Source organism: Lygodium microphyllum, chromosome 3 (genome assembly GCF_053477565.2).
Source record: "Lygodium microphyllum isolate KBCC chromosome 3, Lygodium_microphyllum_v1.1.10, whole genome shotgun sequence".
Lineage (NCBI taxonomy): Eukaryota > Viridiplantae > Streptophyta > Polypodiopsida > Schizaeales > Lygodiaceae > Lygodium > Lygodium microphyllum.
The window spans coordinates 179,110,365-179,129,599 of NC_141137.1; the positions used below are offsets into that span (position 1 = coordinate 179,110,365).

At 44.2% G+C, this 19,235-nt stretch overlaps 1 protein-coding gene across 1 annotated transcript in view; it reads right to left on the reverse strand.

The window, feature by feature from the left end:
- Window positions 1–19,013, reverse strand: part of LOC148039258 (uncharacterized) — a 60,630-nt gene extending 41,617 nt beyond the window's left edge. The window contains exon 1 of the mRNA XM_087675145.1: window positions 18,686–19,013. Coding sequence (XP_087531271.1) covers window positions 18,686–18,797 — 112 coding nt within the window. The 5' untranslated portion in view covers window positions 18,798–19,013. The remainder of the gene's footprint in view (window positions 1–18,685) is intronic.
- Between the last annotated feature and the right edge of the window lie 222 nt (window positions 19,014–19,235).

Consider the following 19,235-nt stretch of genomic DNA (forward strand, 5'->3'; position numbering starts at 1 on the left):
AATGAAGAAACTTTATTATTTTAAAATGAAACGCGATCCTAGAGAGTTACTGTCACACGTGCCAAACCCTAATTTGGATGCTCCAAATTTTCTATAAATAGGCATGCAGCTTACTGCTCTCCCTTAATCTCGTATTAAGAGGTTTTAAGAGCCGCATCTTTGCTGTCCACATCCATTTGCAGAGGACATCACGGTCAGCAAACGTTTACCTTGTTGTATGCTATCATCTGGCACCTAATTCCAGCTTTCATCCCTACCTGTAGTTGTCACTTGCATCCTGGAGCTATCGCCTACATCTAGGAGCTATCACTTGGTAGCCTGGAGCAATTGCATGCACTCAAAACCTTGTGTTTGCTACTGATATCATCATCTGGAGCTATCGCTATCAGTCTAACACTGTCACCATCATCCACGTCCTACGTTTGCCGAGTTATTCTCTCCTCCAAATCTCGCCTACACTTCCTGCACAGTCATCTACCATCACCCAATTTTTCTCTCCTCACGTACCTGTGTTTTTTGTCTTTCTCTCTCCTCACTACCGGTCTGCATTAGATTCAAGCCTCTCTAGCTACATTTGTTGGTGTTCGACACATGTAGGCTGCCTTGCTGTGTTTTGGGATCCGTTTTGGAGTACAACACACTTTGTAGCTCATAACCTCTACCTTGATCCTAGAGATACGAGAGTTCGAGGTTTAGTATTCATCGCATAGTGTGTTTGCTACATGAGCAATAGTCGTTCACGTCATTATTCATTGCGTTCACTATCTCTAAGTTACCCTAACCCTAATTGTGTTCTATGTTATCAATTTGTGCTTTGTCGTACAATTGGTTTTGTGTTTTCTATGTTCAAAGCATTTCTTCACATGGTAATAGAGCTAGGCACTCTTTGAGAAACAATGACAAAAGCATCAACAACAAAAGGGTCAGATGACTTTGAATGCATTCACAACACCGCTCCAATCTCCACAGCCAAACATGGACAAAAATGACTACGAGTGGGCCTTTCAGCTTACTATTGCCTAATCTAACATAGGCGGAGAATCATCGGATTACCATGGAGTCCACAGACCATACCACATTTCAGTCGCTAAGTATGATCTCATCCTTATGCACAAAGCTCAGCAGGGGTTGTGTTGAAGGTAAGCCTAAGTTATATTCTTTATATTCAATGCACAGAACTAATGATCTTGCAAGATCTTCCGAATCTCCACTACGAACTAGCCATCCACAAGTGGAACCTAGCTCAGATTACACTCCACTTCCATACTACTACTTCTTTTCAATGCCAGGTACGAACCCTATTATGTCAGATTCTATGCCAACTGATTTTGTATTTTCTGTTGGATTAGGGGATGCTTGTCAAGAAGGGACTCTTCAAAATAACCTTTGGTTTTTTACTAATGAGGAAGACACGTATTTCTTTATTAATGCAAAACTAGGTAAAAAGATGAAAGAAGAACTTGTAAGTATTCATTACCTTCCTTTTCCCTCAAATGATTTTATTTCTCATGGTTAATTTGGAGTAGATGTATCTTTATCTAATGCATTTAAGCAACAACATCTATCGCTAATCCATATATGCTCCCACCCATCCCTTCCTCATCTTCTGCTACACCTTTCTTTCCGCCTCCATTTAAGTGCACCACATTTACCACCACACATCTCTCCCTCATCTTCCACTACACCGTTCTTTCCGCCTCCATTTACCTGCACCACATTTACCACCATACATCACATCAGGGCATTCTACACACTTCTGTTGGCCCCAAAACTAGTGCCCCATGCAGTATTTCTCTATCTTATATTACAAATGAAAGGAGTACAACTCAGATCCTCTAATCTCCACTGTTAATCCAAGTAACTCTTGCTATCAAAACTGATTAGTAAGCCTCCAAACCAATTTTTCCCTCGGTTTGCTTGGGGATTGGCCTTCACCCTACTCTTTAAATGACAAATTCAGCCCCAAATCTAATATCCGTTAGCTAGTCTCTTAAATCTCCCTGAAATTCCTCAATTTCAACCGTTGGAATTCAAGTCCTAAGCTCTCAATTCTGAGCATACATATCAAGGTGGTTGTCAAACCCTAATTTCTGCTGTAAATTAGAATTTACATCAAAGATTAACTGAAATCCCTTCCTCCAATGGCTAAAACTACTAGAAAATGCTAAGACAACTTGAAAGATGATGGGGGATAAGAGAGAATGTTGTAGAGAGAAAATTTTCAAAGTTTCATCATGAGAAATATTGAAAAGCTACTATGCCCTACTCAAACAGCCATGGAGGTTGTCACCCACATCTTAGGACCACCAGAAAGACCACTACACACTCTTGTATACTGTCATCTGCACTAAAAGGACCTTGGGCTACTGCCACCTACTCTTCGATGGCTCCAAACTATTGTCAAATACTGTAAGATTCATCTCTCCAAGCTGTAAATCACATCAACAGCCTCTCCTTGCTCTCTTACAACCTCCTCCTCTCTCACAATGGTTGGAATAGACTTCCACATCCCCTAGAAACGTTTTTCCCACTTGCATGGGCAAGCTTTGCCAAGTAACAACCTTCTAATCCCATTTTCCAACATTATCCAACTTATTAAATTAATTTTTAGAATATTAATTTTAAAAACTAATTTAATAACTATTCTAGTACTCAAAAAATAAATGTCACTAGCCAATAATTAAATTGGCTAGACCAATGTCTTCCAAGTATCCTTGAGCAATTATTAGCCCTTAGACCAGCATAAATTAATTAATTAATGCCTAGTCTCTAATATTACCATTGATATTAGTAGCCAATAAATTGGTCTAGACCAAAATCTAACACCGAATACCACCTAGTACCTATCAAACATAACTTACTACAACTTTTGCCTTTGGCACCACAACTGATATCTCATGGTCTTGCGTCGCCCAGTGTGAAATAATTAACTTACACCTCACATATACAAGTCACATTAGCACATTTGATTAACTTTTAAACAAGCGCTAAGCAAAGCAATAAATTTCACATCCTCGTGCTTTCAAGTTATCCCACTGGGAGTGTATCCCAAATGTTGGCAGAGATTGTTTTGTTAGGAATCATGTTGATCAGTCAATTTTTAACTGGCCAATTGCATTTTTTAGGCCCGAAACTGCTGGACGGCCAGTTTTGGGCCTTCTTTGGCTATATATAACCAACGGCCACTTTGAGTCAAATCATTGTCTTCTTCCGCTTGTAGGTGCATAGTCCAATGTGGCCATTGTTCTCCATCGATTGCAAGGACTACTGGCTGCACACTCCGTCTCTATTACCATCACCATCTTCATCATCGTCTCCAATGCTGTCATCATTTTCCAACCTAATCCAATGCCCTCACTAACGCTTTGGGCTGTGTGCAAGGACTGATCAGTCCTACATTGCATTCAACATTCATTTGAGATTCAGAGCAGATTTCTCTTCTCTTCCTGCTATCTTTTCTCTTCTCCTTTTCTCTCCATGTTCATGTTCCTCTTCCATTGCACACTCACATGGTATCATTGCCTAAGTGATGACACAAAGGCTTCCTTCAAAGAAGACCACCCTACACCTGAAAACACAAATTTTCAGCCTCTATTTGCTGCAGAAAACATAGATTTTTTGCATTTTACAAGTGCTTTCAACAAAGGCAAGACATCTACAATTGTTTTCTTGCAAGTGTAGTTGCTTATTCTCTCCATTCAGACTCTTCTTCAACCAAATGCAGCAGATTTAGTGTGTTTGCAGGTTCAGACATGGAACATCATTGGTTCAAGGCTTTGATGACTCAAATGAGGAGTCTATTCATACTCCCTCTAATAGGGGGCATGATCATCGCAAAGATCATAGATCCTAGCACTATTCTGAGCAAGGACCCTCTCTTGCTAGGTCACACAAATCGAAGCAGCCATCTTCTCTCCCCTCCCATGTCTCCCATCACGCCCGTCCTTCTAGCCCTAGGATACCTATGATGGCACCATCAATGCAAGTGCCCATTCTCCCTTCTTTGCCCAAAGAAGACCAGTTGCATGGAGAAAATTATTTGCTTTGGTCCTATAAGGTGGAATGTATCCTTGACACCTTCCATCTTTGGGAGTTTAGTATCCACCCTATTCCTCGTTCCATGGAGGATCCCCAAGTAAGATCAATTATGGATCATGTAGCCCTATGGGATCGGCTCAATTCTAGACCCAATCTTTCCTCTTTATGAGCTTACAGGATTCTATCCTAGTTCATGTACACAAATTGCAGCACGTAACGAAAGTGTGAACAAAGCTTGATTCTTTGTACCATCATAATACATTTGTCCACCGAATTACTCTTGAGAAAAAATTATAGATGCTCACTATTGATAACTCTCCGTCCATGAAGAATCACATCAACAAGTTGGAAGACGTGAGGGATGAGCTTCTCTCCCTCAACAAGATGATATCTTCAAAGGATATGGCCATGACTCTTTTGACTCAACTGCCATCTCCACAGTACGATGTCTTCTACACCAGCCTACTTCCATCAATGACCCAAGAGACTCTTCTATAGGAGAAGCTAGCCCTACTTATCTTAGAGCATAACAAGCATCTTAGAGAGGTAGGAACCAATGGATCCAGCTCCATGAAAGCTTTCACAGCAAGTATAAGAGGGGGGAAGCAAAAGAAGAAGAAATCAAAGAAATCAAAGGCCAAGCAAATGAAGAAGAGGTCTTCAAGCTCTAACACAAATTTAAAGAACCCAAGATGCCCACATTGTGAAAAGGGGACACATCCCAAAGAGAGATGTTGGAAAAAGTACCCTCGCCTTCGTCCAAGAGCGAAGGATGGAGCTAAATCATCTAAGCCTTCCTCTACACCAATTGTTACCCCATGAATCTATATTCCTTCATATCCGCGTGTTGGAGATGTCAAAGTGCAATGATGCGGAAGCGTAGGACCAAGACTGAGAGAGAGTGAACGCAGAGAGAAGAGAGAGAGAGGAGACAATGAAACGCAGAAAATCTACAGTGTAGTATGCTGTATAGAAGTGCAGAAATATACACGGGTCAGAGAAAATATATGCATGTGTCTCCACCTTGAGGACCTCGATCTCCGTCAACCCGCATGCTGTTAGTCACAGCAGGCTGTCTCTATCAAATCTCAAGATCCAAGATAATCAAAGTGTTGCACTGGATTGCTATAAATAGCAGTGGAAATAACATGAAAAATGGGCAGTATCAGGTCAGCTGCTGCATTTAATGCAGCCGACTGCACAAAAAAACTGGCCGACTGCTCAAAAATCTTGTCTGACTGTTGCTCCACCACGTGGCACCTGCGCCTGCTGATATGGCGCCTCTGCGCTGTCCGTACTGCTGATGTGGCACCTCCTGCACTATTTGCACTGCCTGCTGTCCAAGGAATGACTCTCTAACACTCTCTCTCAGATCCTGGACAGGATAGAAGACTGAGGAATCCGGCATGTTGCCAAAGAAGAGCATGGGGAAGCGCCTTCATGAATAAATCTGCAAGATTATCCTCCGTCTTGTAGTACTCCACATCAATGGTCCCATCCAAAAGCTTCTCCCAAATGAAGTGATATTGGATCTCAATGTGCTTCGTCCGAGCATGGAATACAAGATTCCGTACCAAGGAAATGCAACTCTCATTGTCGTAACGCAGAAGAGTAGGACGAGTCTGGGGTAGCCAAGCTCCTCCAACAATCTCCAAAGCCACACAACCTCGCATGTGGTGGAAGACGCGGCCTAATACTCCACCTCAGTAGAAGAAAGGGCTACCATGGGCTACTTCTTGCTACTCCAAGAGATAACACCTGTACCCAAGGTAAAACAATAGCCTGTAGTAGACCGCTGATGGTCCATATTGCCAACCCAATCCGAATTGCTCCAACCTGCAAAAACAAGATCTGAAGCATTTGTACCTACAGAATAAGGAAACCCTAAGTCAGAGGTTCCCCTCAAATACCGAAGAATCCGCAGGAGGATAGCCTACCAATGCACCTGTTGGGGTTCACTCATGAACCCCGCCAAAAGACCCACAACAAAACAAAGATCAACACGAGTGTTGAGTAGCCAAATCAAGGATCCAATCAACTGACGGTAGTGGGAAGCATCCATCGAGGGAGAATCTGAGTGTGAAGTGGCCTTCCAGTTCGGATCCATAGGAGTAGAAATGGTCCGACAAGTCTCCATCTCAAAAGTCGCCGAGAACTCTTGAATGTATCTCTGCTGAGAGATGAAAATCCCCCTGTGAGACTGATAAATCTCGTGACCCAAGAAGAAATAAAAAAGCCCCAAATCCGTCATCTTGAACGTCTGATGTAAAGTTGCCTTGGTCTATTGAACCTTCTGTACCTGGTCACCTATAAGAATCAAATCATCAACATACAAGACAAACAACACACTACTAGTCTCAGAAGTGTGCACGTAAAGCTACGGACCAGCCTTGGAGCGCCGATATCCCAACTTGGATTAAAGAAACGAGTTAATCTTCTCATTCCACGCACCCTGAGCCTACTTGAGACCATATAAGGCCTTCTTCAATCTATAAACATTTCCATCCAAGGATCCAAAGCCAGGAGGCTAATCAACATAGATCTCCTCCTTCAAGTCACCGTTGAGAAAGGCCGACTTCACATCCAACTGATAGACAGGCCATCTTCTATGGCCAACCAAGGCAAGAACAGCTCCAATAGTCGCCATACGAGCAGTGGGGGCAAAAGTATCATGGAAGTCAATGCCTAGGCACTGAGCAAAACCTTTAGCAACAAGGCGAGCCTTGTGCTTGTCCAAAGAACTATCACTAAGGTACTTGGTCTTGAAGATCCACTTTACGCCAATCACCTTCTTGTAAGAGGGATGAGGCACAAGGTACCAAGTGCCAATCCTCTCAATAGCCTCCAACTCGGCTTCCATAGCCTTCCGCCAATGATTAGACTGCAAAGCCTCCTTCACTGAAGTGGGCTCTCGATCCTGCATAACACGGGTCATCAAACAATAGTTAGAGCAAACAAGCTCCGTAGAATGTGTCTAATTCCTCCGTGATCTCCGCGGTCCATCCTACGATTCCCACTTCTCAGGGACCCCCTCAATCCCTGAATCTCAGAGTGTGTCACGGGCCCAACAAGGAGAAGATCGGCCGGAGCGCTACTGAAGACTCAAGTACATCCACCGGCGGAAGCGCCATTGGGGTGGCCGGTGGAAGAGAAGACTTTGAATCAGAAGAAGAATCTCCATCAAGGGGCTCTGGCTCCAAAGGAACGGTCTTGGGAGCCCAACTCTCCCCTGGATCTCTAAGGACGGGGTACTCCTCACCCCTCTCTGTGGCCAGAACTTCCGTGAACCGCACATCTCGGGTCGTGTAGACATCCCGCTTAACGGAATCAAACAGACAATAACCTTGGGACTAGGAGCTGTAGCCACAACAAAAACCTGCCGTCAAGAAGCCACCTCAAACTCATCACGCTACATCTTCGGAATGTGCACATGGGCGTCACATCCAAAGATCCTGAAATAAGAGACATCAAGCTTAGTCCCAAAGTAAGCCTCAAAAGGTGTCATCCTATCAATGGCCGAAGTGGAGGATAGATTGAGGATGTGAATTGCAATAGCCACTACCTCCGTCCATAGAAACTGAGGTGTCTATCAGTGCTCCATCATGGTGCACACCATCGCGATTACACTTTGGTTCTTCCGCTCCAAAATGCCATTCTCTTGAGGAGTGTTGGTGTTAGCAAACTCCTGGTGAATGCCTCTATCTACACAAAAACGAGCAAACTCATTAGACATAAATTCACCACCCTTGTCTGAGCGCAAGGTCTTCAGTCGCCGGCCAGATCGGTTCTCCTCAAAGAGAAGCCAATCCTTAAAGTGGGAGAAAGCCTCCGACTTCAATGTCAAGAAATAGGCCCATGTCATCCTGCTGTAGTCATCTACGATCAACATGAAGTATAAGCTCCCCTTTAGAGACTCGGTTCTCATCGGGCCACAAAGATCTGTAGATACAAGCTCCACAGGTGAAGTAGACCACCTTGAAGCTTTGTTGGGAATCACATCCCGATGCAGTTTCCCACAAATGCAGGAGATACATGGCTGATGGCTCACCATGATGTCCAACAAACCTCGAACAAACGATCCTCGCAACGCCTTCCGAAGATACTCATCAAGCCTACATCATCACCCGCCAAATGCAGTAATTGTCACCATCAAGCTTCTGATCTGATGGACAAGCCGATAGGACAGGCACCTTCCTGTCCATGATCGCCTAGAACTCCAAATCAATCTCTATAGACATGTTCACCTGCAATGCCTGCACAAATGCAAAATCAACCCCCTTTGACTATGTAAACGCAGCCTGTTAGAGCTCATTTCTCCGCTTCCCGAATCTTCTTCAACCGTCAGAGGCGATGAAAATGTAAAATCTGCAATGGAAGGCCTAAAACACAGCCTTCCTTCCCTTCAAACAACAATAACCTACAACAAATTCACCAATTGGACTCCTTTCCTGCACGCCCACACTCACTTCAGTCTTGTTTCAATGCGTAGCCCTCCCGCTCGCCCTCGAATGCTGAAAACGCAACCTTGTGTCATGCTGAAATCCCCTCTTCAAGTAGGTTCTTCAATCAATCAGTCCAATTTCACCACTCTAATACCATATCAGAGTAGTGCAGCGATGCGGAAGTGTAGGACCAAGACTGAGAGAGAGTGAACACAAAGAGGAGAGAGAGAGATACGAGACAGTAAAACACAAAAAATCTGCAGGGTAGTATGCTGTATAGGAGTGCAGAAATATACACGGGTGCAGAGAAAATATCTACATGTATCTCTGCCTTGAGGACCTCAATATCTGTTAGTCCGCGTGCCATCAATCACAGCAGGCTGTCTCTTTCAGATCTCAAGATCCAAGATAATCAAAGTGTTGGACTGGACTGCTATAAATAGCAATGGAAATAACACGAAAAATGGATATAATTAGGTCAGTTGCATTTAATGCAGTCGATTGCACAAAAAAACTGGGCAACTGCTCAAAAAACCTATCCGACTGTTGCTATGCCACGTGGCAGCTGCGGCTGCTGACGTGGCTCCTCTACACTGTCTGTACTATTGATGTGGCACCTCCTACACTGTTTGTACTGCCTGTTGTCTAGGGAATGACTCTCTAGCAGGAGAAGCCTTCTTCAATGGATACTTCATCTTCTGACAGGCCTTGGCTTATTGATAGTGGTGCTTTGAGTCATATGACTCCACGAGGAGAAGCCTTCTTCAATGGATACTTCATCTTCTGACAGGCCTTGGCTTATTGATAGCAGTGCTTTGAGTCATATGACTCCACGAGGAGATTTGCTACAGACCTTCATCCATTCGAGGGTCTTGTCACTATTGGTAACATTTGTTCAATGGTGTTGGCACTTTGCTATTATTGCCCGCCTATTCCTCAAACTCCATTTCAAAAGTCCTACATGTTCCAACATTGGGCTTTCTACTCTTCTCAGTTTATGGCCTTACTAGACTACGTACCCGAGTATTCTTCACTAAACAAACCATCTTTATTGAGGATTCTTCTTCAAAAGTTATTTTAGTCATAGGTTGGCAAGAGAGTAGGCTATACAAGCTCCATTTTCCCTTTCTTATGCAAGGTCCTCCAAGGCAGTTGTCTATTGATGCACCGGGCACCCGTTCCCACTTGTGCGCCATCTATTCCACAAGTTACATCCCATCCCCAACCCTCTCCTCCGGTGGTTCTCTCATACCTCCCATTCCTTTCCGAGGGGGACGATATTAGTAATGCAGCTGTGGATTCCCTAGCCCCTAATGTTTCAAAGGGGAATTCCCAGGATCGTGAGGAGCTTCTTCATCAGCGATCTACATCAATAGACTTCATCAACATTGGCATTCTTCCTATCACCCCCGAAATCCGCATCTTCTTTGGCCTTCCACCACATCCAAGATCTGAGAGGGGGTGTTAGCAATCATGTTTGTCATGCATTGTCATCTCCTACCTGTGAGCCTTAGTCTGAGTCAAACAAGGATATTTGAAGCTCTAACTTGTCTATCATGTGCTTTGACGGAGAAGGCAACTCTATATAGAGCATGCATTTCTTTTTCAGTCAATGTAGGCATTGTTCACACTATGCATGCAGCCACCTCTCAACTGTTGCAATGGCCAATAGTCAGCCTCTATATGTTCAAAGCCAAACACTTTATGTTGCAAAGGGCTGCAGCCTGCACACAAGGATTAATTAGTCCTCCATTGTATTCAACATTCATTTCAAATTCAGTGGAGAGTTCTCTTCTCTTCTTGCTGTCTTTTCTCTTCTCCTTTTCTCTCCATGCTAGTATTCCTCTTCCATTGCACACTCACATGTTTTTCCATAGACAAGACCCATAAAGCTATGTGTGGATAACTAGAGTGTCATAGCTCTAGCAAAGAACCCCACATTTTATGCTCGCACGAAGCATATAGAGCTTCAATAGCATTGTGTACAAAAGTAGATCATGGATTCTAAGTTTATGGTAGCTTATTGTCCCATGAATGACAATGCAACAAATCTCTTCACGAAACCTTTATCTTAGGCTTCCATGCTTCATCATATGAGGTCTTTGGGTTTCCAAACACTCCCTAGGATCAGAGTGTTAGAGATTTAGTCAGCACCAAGAGATTTGGGCAATTTCTGCAGCATCATCCTATATAAGTGTGGGTCGAGCAGTAGTTTTGGGCAACACCAATAGCAAATGGGCAACGATCTAGGGAGTGGGCAAGATGGGCAATGTTTTCTACCCTTTCTAGAGTGTACATTTAATTGCATTACACTTTCAATCAGTTGTTTGATGTATTCCCACTCGCTGTCCCGCTTATATAGCTCAATGTGTTTCTTCTTCAGGAGTGTGGTAGGAGGCTGTATTCACAATGTTTAGGTGGGGCAACCAATTCCTACAAGGGGATCAGCATTTCGCTTGCTTATTTTTCGTGAGAATTAGATCAGCCACATTTGTGGCCCCATTATGATGCAACTAGCCAGATTTTCAAGCTTCTACCTATTTGTAGCTGCCTCCTTCAATGGCTACACACATCGTTTTGTAGATTTCAGCACACTCCAACTTTTTGTGGCATTTCTATGTTATCCAATGCTTCTCTCCATCATTAGCCTAATCAAGTGCCCTCACTAACGCTTTGGGCTACTTGTAAGGACTGATTAGTCCACATTGTATTCAGCATTCTCATCGAGTTCACTGAAGATTTTCTTCTTCCATTCTCTTCTTTCATTGTAGTCTTTCTCTTTCCTTCTCCTTCTCCATATTTGCACTCTCATAGCTTGAAGCCTGTAGACTTGACATGCAGCAAAGCATTTGCTATACACGCGATCTCAATCAATTGTGACATGTAGGTCGCCATGGTCTTGATGCAAAAATCAAAAAATTTCCTTAGGCAGCCCACAACTGCCTGACTACCTAGAACTACTAGAAATCAACTCGCGATTGCATGGAACTATACGACTTGATCGAGGAAAAGCATAAATATGCCCGAGAGTACTATGTGTTGTAAAAGAGTACACTACCTGTGCTTGTCCAAGAGATGACTGAATATCTAACACATAACAAACAACATTAGCTGCTATTGTTTAACCATGCTTCTATTTAACACATGCTTAAATTTCCAGCCATCAAAACTAAGTCATAACTGCCGTCACAATCACATGCGCTGCATCCATAAACCATATACCAAAATTGTTCCAACCATAAAAGCACAGTAAAGCATAAATTGAGCATAAACCAAGGTAACTACGAAACGCGTTTCACTGGCACTGAAATGCGAAACACCTAAAACGTTTCAATGAAACGCAAAATGCCCTGAGTGAAACGGCTGACTGAAAACCACATTTTTAAATTGGAAAAACTCATTTTTTCTTGCTCTTTTGAGAGTTTTTAAACACTCTGCATATAGGATAGACATCATTTGTTGACATGAAAGTATTCAACTCGTATAAATATGTAAGTTGCAATTGATTATTTATAAAGAAAACTATCTCATATATATTATTCAACCGTTTTGCTTGGGACTTGCCCAAAGGTGAAACATTTCGGGGGTGAAACGTTCCGCCGTTACCTTGGCATAAACCATGCCTATACTTCTACTGGCATCACATAACATTGCTGTCCAGCAAATCTCAGCTGAAAACCACCGATATCCAATGCAAATATATAGTTTCAAAGCCATGGTAAAAACTATACCCATCTACATGTTAGCAGTCATGTTTGTCATGCCTTGTCATCTCCTGCCTGTGAGCCTCAATCTGAGTCAGACGAGGACATTAGGAGCTCTGACATGTCTGTCATGTGTTATGATGGGGGAGGCTAGTCACTCTCGACTGGCTGTCTTAGGTTGTGTATTTCTTTTTTGCCTCTTTTAGTGGGCAGCCACTGGCTGCCCGGCCACTTTTTGGTCACTATTGTGGGGCGCCCATTTTAGGGCACTTTTAGGGTTTGCGCCCATTTTAGGGTTTGCGCCCATTTTAGGGTTAGGGTTAGGGTTTGTCCGTTGCCTATTTATTGGCAGCCCCCCTCCCCACTTGATCACTTGTCTTCTTGCAGATTCCGACACTCCTCCTCCTCCGTGGTGGTGCTGCCATCATCATCAGCCTGATCTGGTGTCCTCACTGACGCTTCGGGCTGCGTGCAGGGACTGATCAGTCCATTTCAGTGTATTCATCATTCATTTCAGTCAGTGCAGATTTCTCTTCCTTATTTTCTGCTCTCTCTCTCTCTCTCCCTCCGTGTTCGTATTTCCTCTTCCGCAGCGCACTCTCACATGGTATCAGAGCCGAAGGAGAGTACACGGAGCTGAGTTTTACGCGAGAGAACACCCACAACTTTGCGTTTGCTGGTCAAGACGTCTCCAACAGCTGAGGCGTCACCTTCTGCACCATCTCCTTGATCAAGGCGGCCTGTTTTGGTGTCCATATATTTGCATTTGCTGCTAGCACCTTCTCCAGTGGCTGCCACGTCATCACCCACCTCTTCCTGCTTGCGTTTTCAGCCTGGGCGGCCCTCCAACAGCTGGGCGACACTCCTCCAGCCTGCGCCTTGCTGTTCTGGCGGTTGTTCCATCATCCGGCGGCTCTTTTCCTGCTGGCGACTTATTCCCAGGCTGCGTTTTCAGGCAGGCGGCTGTTTTTCTCTGGTGATTGCATCGTCAGCATTTGCGTTTGACATCATCCTTGCGTTCTGTGCAAGGCGGCCAGCTCAGGAGCTTCTGGTGTTTGTGTTTCGACACCGGCAACCTTCCCTTGTTGTGTTTTGGTGTTTTGCAGATTGGAAGATGTCTTCTCATCAATTTACAGGCTTTGATGACTCAAATGATGAGCTTTTGTCTCGACATTCATCTGAACGGAGGCGTGATTTCTATCGCGAGGATCGTCATACGGAGTCTATTCCTCGTTCTCGTCCCCCTTCTATTCATGTATCTCGGCGATCCCCTTCCAGTGGGCTGACGATGCAGCCTTTGGTACCCCCTGTACAGGTACCCGTACTTCCTCAGCTGCCCAAAGAGGACCGGTTGGATGGCTCCAACTTTTCTCTATGGTCCTGCAAGGTGGAGTGTATCTTGGACTCCTTCGATCTTTGGGAGCTTATTTCTGTTCCTACTCCCCGGCCTATGGTGGATCCCGCAGATGGGACATCTATGGATCGCGCAGCCTTATGGGATCGGCTCAATTCTAGAGCCCGATCTTTCCTCTTTCTGAGTTTGCAGGATTCTGTCCTTGTTCATGTTCACAGGTTGAAGACTGCAGCGGATGTGTGGCAGAAGCTAGCGTCTCTCTATCAACAGAAGACATTTGCCCACCGGATATCTCTTGAAAAGAAGTTGCGGATGCTCGCTATTGATGATAGTCCTTCCATGAAGGACCACATCAACAGATTACAGGATATGAGGGATGAGCTTGCATCCCTCGGTCGGACGATATCTTCTGACGACATGGCTATGATTCTTTTGACTCAGCTGCCATCGCCTCGGTTTGATGTCTTCTACACCAGCCTTCTTACATCGAGGATCCGTGAGAAGCTTCTATGGGAGGAGCTATCCCCGCTTGTCTTGGAGCATAACGAGCGACTCAGAGAGGTCAGTGCTAGTGGATCCGACTCCACTAGAGCCTTTGTTGCAGGTTCGGGAGGACAGAAGAAGAAGAAGTCAAAGGCTAAGCAGAAGGACAGTTCTTCAGGCTCTGACTCAGATTCAGAGAGACCGAAGTGTCCACACTGTGGGAAAGGGACACATCCCGAGGAGAAATGCTGGAAGAAGTACCCTCACCTTCGTCCGGGAGCGAAGGGTGGATCTACATCGGAGCCTTCTTCTACCTCTACACCCGCTGTTACCCATGAGTCAGTGTTCCTTCATATCCATGCTTTGGAGGAGAATCCTTCTTCCGTGGCTGCAGTGTCTTCTGCGCAGCCTTGGTTAGTGGACAGTGGTGCTTCGAGTCATATGACTCCCCGAGGTGATTTGTTACAGGATCTCCGTCCATTAGAGGATTCAGTCACTGTTGGTGACATTTTATCGGTGCCTATTAGTGGTATTGGCACATTGCCTTTGTTTACAGACCGACCTACGAGCTTCCTTTCACAGGCCCTACATGTTCCGGACTTGGGCCTTCCCCTCCTCTCAGTTTATGGCCTTACGAGGCTTGGCACACGAGTGATCTTCACCGAGCATGCTGTTGTTATTGAGGATTCTTCTACAGGAGCTGTCTTATCTACAGGTTGGCAAGAGAGCGGGCTTTATAGGCTCCATTCCCCTTCTTTGATGCAGGGTCCTCCGCGGCAGTCTATTGCTACACCCGTTCCCGCTTGTGCACCTTCTATTCCACAGGTTCCTTCCCATCCCCCACCTTCTCCTCCGGTGGTTCCCTCGTACCCCCCATCCCTTTCAGAGGGGGACGATCTCGGTGATGCGGCTATGGATTCCCTGGCCCCTAGTGTTTTAGAGGGGGATTCCCAGGATCATGAGGAGCTCCTTCAGCGGCAGTCTACATCGACGGACTTCATCGACCTTGGCATTCCTCTTGCCACCCCAGGATCCGTTTCTCCCTTGACCTTCAGCCACATCCAGGATCTGAGAGGGGGTGTTAGCAGTCATGTTTGTCATGCCTTGTCATCTCCTGCCTGTGAGCCTCAGTCTGAGTCAGACGAGGACATTAGGAGCTCTGACATGTCTGTCATGTGTTATGATGGGGGAGACTAGTCACTCTCGACTAGCTGTCTTAGGTTGTGTATTTCTTTTTGGCCTCTTTTAGTGGGCAACCACTGGCTGCCCGGCCACTTTTTGGTCACTGTTGTGGGGCGCCCATTTTAGGGCACTTTTAGGGTTTGCACCCATTTTAGGGTTAGGGTTAGGGTTTGTCCATTGCCTATTTATTGGCAGCCCCCCTCCCCACTTGATCACTTGTCTTCTTGCAGATTCGGACACTCCTCCTCCTCCGTGGTGGTGCTGTCATCATCATCAGCCTAATCTGGTGTCCTCACTGACGCTTCGGGCTGCGTGCAGGGACTGATCAGTCCATTTCAGTGTATTCAGCATTCATTTCAGTTAGTGCAGATTTCTCTTCCTTATTTTTTGCTTTCTCTCTCTCTCTCCCTCCGTGTTCGTATTTCCTCTTCCGCAGCGCACTCTCACACTACATACCAGCAGCAGCAACTAGTACACTAAATAGTGACCTCATAGTAGACATTTGTCAGCAAACAATACCTTGGATGAGAGCCGAATACATCCAAGATCCACTATATCAATGAGTTTTCTATTGCTAGAAGAGTGGAAGTGCTACCTCCTCCTCAAGTATCAAGTGGTATTTTGGACCTCTTGCTTTGCTCAACAAGAAGAGCCCTATCTTAAGTCAACTCAAGCTGAAATGTATCAAGGTAAAACTACAACAATTGGGAATGGTCTACCAAGTGACCCTTTGCCATCCATTTCGCATCTATAGGTGAATAATTCTGAAATTTCACCAAGTAGCCTCCGGAAACCATACCTTTAATCTTCCTTTCTTTATGTGCCAATATCTTCTTGACTACTGAAATCTCATCCAGCTCCACGTTTGGCTAAATTTTAGCATATATATCTGTGAGAGTGTGTAGCGAAAAGGAAAGCAAACATGGAGAGAATGAGATTGAGAGAGAATGCAAATTAAAAAAGGAACAAACTAACTACATTAGCTAAAAGATACAAGGCTGCAATGATCACACCCACACATAGCACTAAGCGTTAATGGGAGTGCCACACAGTAGCTAGTGGATGAGAGAGGATGAGAGACTAAGAAAGGATGGCTGATCATAATGAATGTGATGAATGAATGAGGGGGGTAGGCCACTTATAAATCGGTAAACTGGGGGGCCACAACTGGTAATCAAGTGGCCATGTCCACAATATGGCCACCCAAGACAGCCTATAGTGCCCAAAAGGAAACGCACTAATGTACTCTCCATCTAAAGACTTAAAGCACATAAAATTGCAAACAATGACAATGTCAGAGATCCTAATGTCCTTGTCTAACTCAGACTGAGACTCGTAGGTAGGAGATGATTGTACAAGACACATTCTACTAATTAGCCCCTCTCAAATCTTGCATATGACGAAATACCAAAGAAGGTCCAGATCCTAGGGTGGCAAAAAGAGTGCCAATGTCAATGAAGTCTGTAGATGAAGAAATTTGTTCAACAAGTGATCTCACAACCAACTATGCCTATCTTTTACGAGTTTGAGTGACAAGTATTGTGTTATGCTCAGTTGTTCAATCAATTCCATAAAACAAGTTCTCTTTCATCTATAGAGGAAGCTCTTGTTACCACCTCTCAGACCGACCAATCATAAATGCTACCACCAACTCATATCAATGAGAATCCACCTGCCACATGGCAAAACAACCTGAAATGCACTCAATCCTCCTCAATGTAAACAATGTGAACACAAATATGACAAACTGACCAGCTAAAAAATGAAATGGATTGATTGTCAAAGCTCCTATGTCTCCATCAACTCAAAGACAAAGGAGATGAACAATATGAAATACATGAAATGCTACATTTACATGCTTTCGCTCTAGCTTATATACTTTTATCACCAAGTTGAAGAGCTTCATCCCCAAAATATGACTATATTATCACTTCTATCACTGTGAATCAGCATCCTCTTACCTTTAAGAATATACAGTGTTTTGCACCCAAGTTGATTTTCCTAATGGGCAAATAACAAACTTTGACAAGGTGGCTATTCAAGCTTCAAAGAAAGACAAGCTTTAAAAAAACACAACAAGATGTTTGGCAAAAGCAACTGCATTCATGAATATGAGAACCAAAAAGCAAGCAAGGCAAGAACAATAAGAAAAAGGAGACGAAAGAGGGGAAAAAAAAAGTGGAAGCCCAAGTTAAGTTCAAGTTCTTATGATGCTAAGGCAAAGCCGCATATCCAAGTCTTATTGTCTTGCTCCTCTTGTTGCGATGCAACATCATGATTTTATATTTCAGTTCCATGAAGCACCTTGCATGTCCTTATTGCCAAGGGTTGTGCAATGGAGATCTCATTGATTCTAACTAGGCTACCTTGAGGCAAGAATGTAGAAGGCAATCAATTTGTTATTTTCATTTGAGGAAGGCACCAGCTACTTCTTGGGCCCCAAGTTGAGCAACTAGGGTATTTGAGTTTTTTATACTATGACTTATGAGCCTGACGTTACTTGGTTTGAGCACTTAGGCCAATTAGATGGTTGACTCTAGCTAGGGTACCAAATGCACATACTATTTTGGATCCTCCTATAGCATTCGATCACCACCTCCTATGGCAATTCTCTCTTGTCTAGTAGACAAGCTTGTCATCTCCTACCTCAAAGTGTTGCCCATTGGTCCTTGATCAGCTTTATATTCACAATGACAATCAGTTTTTACTTGAGGATTGTGGGAATGGTAGCTTCTTTTTGACCCACGTCCCATTCCATGTAAATACATAGTCACAAGTAATGGCAATTCCTCTCCAATCTCCCTCCCGTTTTGTGTCACTTGTAACTATGGTCGACTTACAACTTCTCTCACCCCTTGAGATCGAGTTTCTAATTGCCACAAGGACAGCCCCAAAAGTGAATGTACAGTTTTTTAAAGAGTCTGAAGTTTTTGTATGCTTCTGACACCCATAGTTACTTTGCCTTGGGTCATCCCAACACATGGTCAATGAACTTTTACAATGCCGACCCAAATCAGATTTCATCTGCATGTGTCGTGTAGTACACCTTACAACAGAGCACGCACAGACTTCTTTGAGTTGATATCCAGCTCATGTCTTGCGTTGACAAAAAAAAGTTGTGGTTGCTATCTACCAGTCAGCAAAGAACTGGAACAGAACAGACTCTTCTTGATATCCACACACAAAGTGGATCCCCAGTTCGAAAGCATAGTACTACGTCTACAGGTAGGATAAGCATGGACTGGTCTCGATAGACTGACGGGGCTGTTCATATCCTTGTATTGTACGCGACTTGAATGGATGTAAGAAGGCCTCCCAAAGCTCAGCACGATTCGACAGGCCTCGCCACATGGATTTTCATCGGGAGGAGGCATGAACGACACTAGCCTTCTTTATAAAATCCTATGGCTAACTTTCGAATGTAAGAACAAATATAAAGAAAATCAAACGAAGGAAGTATGGCGACTGTAAGGGAACCATACCATGGATGGCAGGTGAAGGATCGTCCACTGATGATGGAGGAAAGGGCTGAAGGGAGAAGGCGGGACCCAGCGACAGGAGCGGCCAGAGAAGCCACAGCAAAGGCAACATCATGACAAGCTTGTTATGTCTGTCGTGTCTTCTGCTCTGATCATTCCAATTCCAATTTCCCTCCTACTCCCTTTTAAAACGTCCTCGGCTACCGGCAATACAAGCTCCGTCGTACCCGGAATCCTCTTCTAATTTTTGCCGACGAAACAAACAAATACCCGATGCCACTTATCTAAGTACTAGCGAGGTCCACGGAACGTTAGGCTCATCCGCCCCAAGCAAACTAGCTCAACAATCCATTTCTTCATTTCTTCTCTTTCTCTCTTCTCTTTTCGCTCTCTCATTTCTATTTTATCTTTTTACCTCTTTCTCTCTCTCTCATGTTCTCTATGTTTATTTTTTTTTCTCCCTTTATTTTTTATTTAATTTATTTTTTCTCTTCTCTTAGTTCTCTCTCTCTTTTTTTCTCTCCAAACTTTCTCTCTCTCTCTTTTTTCTTCT